The 8,360-nt window shown below is 49.9% G+C and overlaps 1 protein-coding gene across 1 annotated transcript; it reads right to left on the reverse strand.

The window, feature by feature from the left end:
* Window positions 1-4,099: 4,099 nt before the first annotated feature.
* On the reverse strand, window positions 4,100-6,159 carry NR0B2 (nuclear receptor subfamily 0 group B member 2). The gene is made up of 2 exons (XM_033113407.1): window positions 5,511-6,159; window positions 4,100-4,738 (listed from the first exon to the last, which is right to left on the reverse strand). Exons 1-2 carry the CDS (start codon window positions 6,052-6,054, stop codon window positions 4,440-4,442), a joined length of 843 nt encoding a protein of 280 aa, XP_032969298.1. The 5' UTR covers window positions 6,055-6,159; the 3' UTR covers window positions 4,100-4,439.
* Between the last annotated feature and the right edge of the window lie 2,201 nt (window positions 6,160-8,360).

The raw sequence follows: 8,360 nt of genomic DNA on the forward strand, positions 1-8,360 counted from the left end.
TAGGTGCTGGTATTTATTCTTCAGTTGATCACCCCTGACCTTTAAAGTCGCAAGATAGCATAGTTTAAGAGCATAGACCCTAAATCCAGGCCACCTGAGTTCAAATCTTGACTCTACTACTTATGAACTGTGTAACCTTGAGCAAGTTACTTAACCTCTCTGTGCCTCAGTTTCTTCATCTATGAAATGGAGGTAATGATAGTACTTCCAGCACAGAGTCGTTGTGAGAATTAAATAACATAATCCATGTAACATGTTTGGAGCACAGCTTTCAATACATGTTTTGTAGGTACCCAGAATGACCTGCCAGGAATGGGTGGTCCTCTTTGCTAATCCTGATACTCCTGAGACCTTAGCCTTGTCACCTCCACCAGTTTCATTGGGACTGACTGGACTGTCTTTCTCTGCTGCCTTGTTCTGTGACATGATCGCTGTCCACCTCTCCAAGCCCATCTCTTGCTGCCCTGGGTGCCATCTGCCCCAGACCACTTGCAGTTACTAAATACCCTTACTGTCTGACACCTCTGTGCCTTTGCCCCTATCAGGCCCCCTTTCTGGAATGCCCATTGGTTTGCCTGGCAAATTCCTATTCATTCTCGCTCTTTTTTTTTTTTTTTGAATTATTTTATTTTATTTTATTGGGGAAGAGGAAAAGGATTCCACTGGGGAACAGTGTGCGCTTCCAGGTCTTTTTCCAAGTCAAGTTGTTGTTCTCTCAGTCTTAGTTGTGGAAGGCGCAGCTCAGCTCCAGGTCCAGTTGCCGTTGCTAGTTGCAGGGGGCACAGCCCACCATCCCTTGCGGGAGTAGAACCGGCAACCTTGTGGTTGAGAAGACATGCTCCAACCAACTGAGCCATCTGGGAGCTTAGCGGCAGCTCAGCTCAAGGTGCCGTGTTCAATCTTAGTTGCAGGGAGCAGAGCCCACCATCCCTTGCTGGACTCGAGGAGTTGAACTGGCAATCTTGTGGTTGAGAGCCCACTGGTCCATGTGGGAATCGAACCGGCAGCCTTCAGAGTTAGGAGCACAGAGCTGCCACCGGGTGGGCCCCCTATCCATTCTCTTTAGTTCAAAGTTGTCACCACTTGGCTGAAGCATTTTTCTTACCTCCAGGAAGATTTAATCACTTCTTCTGAGCTCTTTCTTCCTGTTGTACTCCCTCTAACACACTTCAGAATTATTACTTATGTGTCTTTCTCTACCATAGATAGGATGTTCAATGAAGTTAGGGACTGCAGCTTATTTATTCAGCGTCACTGGCATCTAGCACAGGGTCTGGTGCAAGTGGATTTCCAGAGAAATGTTGAATGATGGAATGAATGGATGCATGGCTAGTGAGTGTTGGCTTTTTGCCAGCATTATAGGTTCTAGGGGATAAGTGACTGCCCCAAAGGCAGGGTGTGTCTGTGCAGGGCACAGCACACGTCAGCAGCCTGATTGCTTAATAACAATGATTTGGCTAATGAAGGTAGAGGTAATAATGATAATAAAATGGTACCTGAGGCTGACCCTACTTCCTAGTGAGTCATCCTTGGCTGGACCTGAGGACAGAGATCATGGCTGAAAGGTAGATGGTCAGTAAACAGTAGCTGAGCTGGCTCCAGACAACCTGATCCTGGCCATGAGTCACTCCAGCCTATGCTGGTGGCAAGAGCCAGGCCTCCAGCATCCCACAGCCCTGAGGTGAAATCCCAGCACAGTGATTTACCCACACTTTGAGTAAGTTGCTCACCTTGTCTGAGCCTGTTTCCTCCTCTACCTCCCTGGTTTATGAGACACAGGTCCCCCTCCTAAGATGCTGGTAACAGAGAAATAGCCTCCACCTTTGGAAAGCCTGCAGTCTCATGGAGAAAGCATTCTTTTCCTTATTACACTGTACTACAGTTCTCTCTTTAGTTTTGCTCTATTTGTCTTTATAGTCCTCCCAGAAAGCTTGGGTACATGTGAGAAGCAGACAGAAATGTAGCTCCCAGACCACAGGGAAGAGTAGGGAAGGAATTTGAAAAGGGGAAAGATAGGGCTGATAAGGGAAGCTATTTGGATGATGCAAACAAGTTGTGGTGGGTAGTTCAGAGGAGCACTTTCTAATGGATGGCTGTTCAGGCTTAGCGGAGGGGCGGGGTGAAAGACTCAGCCTGAGGATTCAGAGAGGTGCAACAGTAAACTAATGGAATCAGTGTGTGAAGGGCCATAAAAGATAGAATAACCCGGGAATCCTGGGATCTGCTGGATTTAGATCCTACCGGGAGACGAGGCACCTCCTCTTGAAAGAGTTGCCTCCTGCATCTGCAAGGTGAGGTGGGGCCGTGTGGGCCAAAGTGCACAGCAGGGCAGGGAGAGGTGCCTGGGGGCCTGAGGTCTGGGTCTAGGGGTTTTGTGGGGAGTGGGTGGGTAGGGGAGAGGCAGGGCTTGTTGTGAGCTCTAATGGATGCTTCCATTTGGGAGTTTGATTAGCTCATGCCTGAGCGGACTGTTGAGCAGGGCAGGGTCTGGCTGAGAGTGGAGTGGCTGTTGGGGTCGCCGTGGGAAAAGGGGATGCTTGGTTAGTTGAGGTCCTGAGCCCCTGGCAGAGCAGTTTGGCCTGGGTAGACCTGGAAGATGTGAAGATGCAGGTCTACCTACTTTGGGGGCCACTTTTCCTTTCCCTGTGACACACAGAAGATGGAGAACATGCCCTGGTGTAAGGGTATCTCCATGGTGTGTGTCCTACCTGTGGGCGCAGGGTTGTGTGTGTGATTGTCTGGCCTGGGTGCTTGTCTCTGTGGTGTGAATGTGTTTGGGTCTGTTGTATGTCACTGAGTGAGTGTACCTGTATTTCCACGCTGTGTGTGGGTTCATGGAGGGTGTGTTTTACGGGTCTGCTTAGGCATGTCTGAGTTGTATGATTTAGTGTGTGTGTGTGTGAAAGAGAAAGCTGTAAGTCTGAGTTGTGTGAGTCTTTGTTGTGATGTCTAAGCTGTGTGTTTCTGTCTCATTTTGGGTATCTGAGTGGTGAGTGAATGATAGGGTAAGGGACAGTGGTGCCCTTGCTGCTGGCACCGGGTGCCCGTAATTGGTACATGGCCAGTTCAGCTGTGGTCCCTGTCCTGGCGGCCTTAGGGAGAGGACTGAATAATGAATCGATTCCTAGACTGTTGTCCCTGAGTGAATGACCTCTCGTTCAGCAATAATTAACTTGGCCCCCGTGAGAAGAATCCAAACTGTGGTGGTGAAGGGGGTGGGGCCTGGCCTAGGCAGGCCTATTGCCGGACAAAGGAGGAGGCCTGAAAGGGGGTCCTATAGGCATGTGTGTTGTTATCATTCCCTCCTGTCCATCCTGCAGGTCAGTCACCCTGACCTGGGTGATATCCAAAATATTTAACAAACGCTGAGGAACAGAGATTGACCAATCAGAACAGACACAAACCACACCCTGAATGGAGAAGTCCTGGAGGCCATGGCTATGCCAAGCATTTCCTCTCTAGTTGCTGGACAGTGGGAATGGATTCCAGGGACAGAGGGGCAGTGGAAAGGAGCTCAGGAGGGCTTGGGGCAGTGGCTGTGAACCAACTGTCGTGGAAATGTTTTAGACTTTAACAGCTAGTATGGCAGCTAAACCAAGGCGGTAGCCAGGCCAGCCCTGGATACCCTTGCCCCCTCCCATTGGGAGAACAATAGGCCATCCTCTTCTGTTGTCTGAAGGCCTGGAGGAAGTGGATGATGCCGAACTGCAGAAATTCCAGTGACCTTGTCCATTTCAGTTAGGGAATGGGCTGCTTTGTTTTCCTTATTGTCTGTGATTGGGCGCCTGTAGTGGGCAGGAGCTGAGGGGTCAGTGAGGGGTTTGGGGACAAAGAGAAACTGCTCCCCCCACAGAAATAAAGGCAAGGAGGTGACGGGGTCCTGAACTGATCCTATCCCCTGGACTCAGAAATGTGCAAAATCAATCCCATCCTCAGAAATGAAATCATCATTCCACTCTGAAAATTAATATCCTGGTTCTCTGAGGTCTGGCTCTTGCACCCCTTATGGTTCCTTCCTCTTGGGCTCCCTCTGATGGGGGCAGGGTGGACCCTGGCGGTGAGATGGTCCCTTCCAAATGTACAAAATACAATGTCAGCCTCCAAGGGTGTAAGCCTTTTATTACAAAAACCAATAACTTAAGTCAATTCTGTACAGTCAGTAGGACTTTTGGCCCAATGAGCCGTCTAAGCTTCCGTCTCCATCCCAGGAGAGGACAGGATTCTTGGCCCAGAGACTCTGGGGACCTCCAAGGGCCGGCCAGACAGCTGGAGCACTGTGTCCAAACCAAGGAAGACCAAGACAGGCTGTGGCTGAGTGAGAGGGCACATAGTCCGTCTGGCTGGGCTAGGGCCAGCTTTCTCCTAGGGGGCTGAGTGCTCTCTAATAGGCTTGCCCCCTCTCAGAGCATTGGGTCACTTCTGGGGGCAGCTGGGCCAAATCAGCGCTGCCAGCTTCTGCCCAAACTATACCTGATCTCTGCTTGGGCTGGAGCAGGTCGGCTCAGCAAAAGCATGTCCTCGAGGAGGCCAGCGATGTCAACATCTCCAATGATAGGACGAAAGAAGAGGTCCCCAAGTAGGCTGTGTGGAATGGACTTGAGGGAGGAGGCTGTGAGGAGGACATGGGCCAACCGGCCTTGGCCTGCTGGGCACCAGGGCTCCAGGACCTCAAACAGTGCCTGATGAGCCTCCTGTTGCAGGTGCCAGATGTGGGAGGAGGCATGGAGACCTGGCATGTCTGCGGGCAGAGGGTGAAGAGCACTGGTGAGCATCCCACTCCCAGCCACCACAGGGCGAGACTGGCCCCAGACCTGAGGTCACTGGGAAAATTATCTTATCTCTGTGCCTCAGTTTCCTCATCTGTAAAATGGGTATAATAATAGTTCCTATCTTGTAGGCTTGTTATGAGGTTTAAATGAGCTAATATATGTAAAAAATGGAATCGGGCCTAACATACAGTAAGTGTAATATGAGTATTTCGCTAGATTATTATAATTAATTACTATAATTTACGTATTCCTTGAGGGCCTGTTGGTGAGGAATTCTTATCGAGATGTTCTCCAAATTACAAACAACACTACCTCTATCCCTTGCTCTCCTAGCTAAATGGTACAAAGACTCCTTCCCCACACTCCCTCATTTTCTTTCCTCTTCTCTGTGTGGTCTTTCTGAACCCACAGTTTTACCTTGACTGAGGCATAGCTGTGTCTGCCCAACCTCCCCTCCCCCACTCCTTCTTTTCCTGAGTGTCAGGGCAAGCTTCTTGGGCAGAGTGGTAAGGGCCAATCTCTAGTATGTACAGACCTGAATTCTAATCCCTGTTCTGCCCCTTCCTGGCTCTATGACCTTCAGCAGATCATTTAGCCTCTGTGAGCCTCTTTTGTGAGATGACTGGAGATAAAGAGGACCCAAAGAGATAATGAATGTCAAACCCCTAAAAGGTGCCTTCCCTGGCTGGGCCCTGCCCCCCTCCAGCCTCGGCCCTTATCCTGGAATGTCTGAGAGCTCACCAGAGTTGAAGAGGATGGTCCCTTTCAGATAGGCATATTCTTTGGGGCCCAGCTCCAGGCTCCAGAAAGACTCCAGGCAGCACTGAAGCCACTGCACCGCAGCTAGCGAGGGCTGGGGCCGATCCGGCATCTGGCCGCTGCCTGCATTGCTGCTGCTGGGCTCCTCCAGCAAGATCTTCTTGAGTATGCTGGGAACCGGGGCCTCCGCCACCTCGAAGGTCACAGTGTCTTGGGCCAACCCAATCAGGAAGAGGGGGCCCCAGCAGCCTCGCAGCAGCTGCCGCTGATCCTGGGGGGGCAGCTGGCAGAAGGATGCCAGGTTCCTGAGGAAGACCACGGTCTTGGCCAGAACGTCCAAGGCTTGCCTGCAGGTGCGATGGGGAGCACGCAGCCGGACAGGCCGGTGCTGCCTGCACAGGCAGTGGCTGCGGGCAGGGGGCACAGAGGGCCTGGCCCTAAGGCTGGGGCTCAGGAGTGCGTACAGAATGGCTGGGCGGTCTGCAGCACCCTGACATGGGCAGGTCCCCGGCTGACTGGAGCTCATGGTGGAGGAAATGCTCCTCCTTCCTCCTGCTCTCCCGCCCTCTGCACTGTGGGCACTATTTATATTCCCAATGGGGAGGAGGGGGGAGCAGCCCAACAACCTTGACTCCAGAAGTCATATTCATTGAAAAAAAAGAAAGACACTGACCCTGGCAGGACTGGTGGGGAAGTGCTGGGGGCGGGGGCCTTGAGAGCTCCACGTGGCCCTGATAGGCTTCAGTCAATGAAGTGGTCGGTGCAAGGCATGGGGCCACCTGTCCGCTGGGCCGGCTGCCCCTTATCAGATGACTCAAGCAGATAAACAGGGTCATTAACCCAGGCTGTACCAGGGCACCAAGGCCTCAGGTGCATAATCAGCAGGTGGCCATGGCAGGTGTCCCTATTGGTGCCTGCAGGACTTTTGCTAAGCTGGGAAGTCAGCCCCAGAGCTGGACAAGCCTTGAATGCAAGGCCCAACCTGGAAATGCCTTATCGCTGATTTGTTTGCCTAACCTTGGGGCCTAGCTCCTGTTGTTGGTAAGGAACAGGCTGCAGAGAAGGGAGCCGGGACCCTGGGGGGCTGGGGAGGACTTTGCCCACTGAACAGTTTAGGAGGCCCCTTCCTCTGACTCCAGTTCTGGGGGCCCTGCAGAAATGAACTCTCTCTCCCCAGTCTGTATTCCTAGAGCTCCTGAAAGGCCGTATCTGCTGAGAAGCACTGGCAGAATGATAATGTAATATGGCTACTGTTTATTGAACACTTTCTATGTGCTACTTTCCACTCTAATATTCAGAGCTTCCTTATGAAGCAAGATTTTTACTTTTTGAGATTCACAGAGGGGAAGTGACTTGTCCAAGGTCATGCCACTAAGAAGAGACAGAGCCCAGATCTATCTGATTTCAAAGTCCTTGCTTGTTCCCCTGAATCTACTGGCCCAATTGTGCAGCAAGAGCTGTGTGGCCTGAGTTTCCCAGAGTTGGTGGCTACCTGGACCCCTACCTTGGTGCTGCCTGGTCTGCAGATGTTGCCCACTTATGATCTAGGCAGAAATGTTGCTTTGCTACCAACCACTCAGCAACTCTGTCTCAGACAGTGGGGCATATTATGTGAGAGTGGCGGGAAGGTCCTCGGCTGTGTCATGTCTGTGGACCTTGGCAAGCCCAGCCTGGGCAGCCATCACCATCCCTGGCATCTGCTCCTGGCTCTATCACTTTACAGTTGTGTGACCATGGGCTGATTTCCAAATTTCTGTGGGCCTCTGGAGTTTCATTTGAAACAGTAATGCCTGCCTGCAGGGCTGCTGTGAGGACAAAGTGAGGTCCTGGATGTCAAATTCCAAGCAGTTTTTGGCATACAGTAGAACTTTGCTCCCCCATTGCCTCTGTCTAAGGAACTAAGCCCCAGCAGACAAACAGGCACACCTCTTTCATTTGATTGTGAATTGTCTTAATCTTAACATGTATAAAGTTCCTTTCACATCCTTTTTCTCACTGAATTTTCCACAGCGTCCCCTCAAAAGAGACTCTGGAGTCAGATTGCTTGGGTCCAAATTCTGCTTCATCACTTAGCTGAGTGACCTTGGGCAAGTCATTTTATATTTCTGTGCCTCAGTTTCCTCATCCTTAAAAGGGTGGCAACAAAGGCCAATAGTAGATATTGGTTTATGGGGCTTGAAGCTTATACAATTTGAAGGACCCTCTTTAACAATAGAGAATCAGGTATAGAAGTGAATATTTAAAATACGAAAACAAATCACTACCAATTACAAACTAAAATGAACTGACAGAAAATACAAATGTCACAAACCCAGGAGAATAGCAAGATACTTTTACTGGTTGCCTGACAATATTTGCCTACGTGTTTTAGCTGTACCCTCTTTGCTCACCTTTTCACATGTCAATACTATTTCTTTTGAAAGCATCACAAACACAGAAAGATTGCAAGTACAGTACAGGGAACTTTTTTTTTTTTTTTACCTTGAACCATTTGAAAGTAAATTGCTAACTTGATGCCCCAGAACTCTCAAATACTTTAGTGTGTAATTCCTACAAACAAGGACATTCTCTTATAAAACCACAATATAATCATCAAAAGCAGGAAATTAACAATGAACAAAATCAGGAAAGTAATATCTAATCTCAGACCCCATTTCAGTTTCACCAAATGCTCTTGTGAAATCAGTGACAGTGACCGTGCTCAGTCCAGAATCTCACATTGCATTTCTTTGTCATGTCTCCTTGGTCTGTCAGTCAGTAAACTTTCCCTCTGTCTTTCCTTGCTTTTCAGGACCTTGACACTTTTGAAGAGTTGTAGTTATTTTGTAACAA

Source organism: Rhinolophus ferrumequinum, chromosome 9 (genome assembly GCF_004115265.2).
Source record: "Rhinolophus ferrumequinum isolate MPI-CBG mRhiFer1 chromosome 9, mRhiFer1_v1.p, whole genome shotgun sequence".
Taxonomy (NCBI): Eukaryota; Metazoa; Chordata; class Mammalia; order Chiroptera; family Rhinolophidae; genus Rhinolophus; species Rhinolophus ferrumequinum.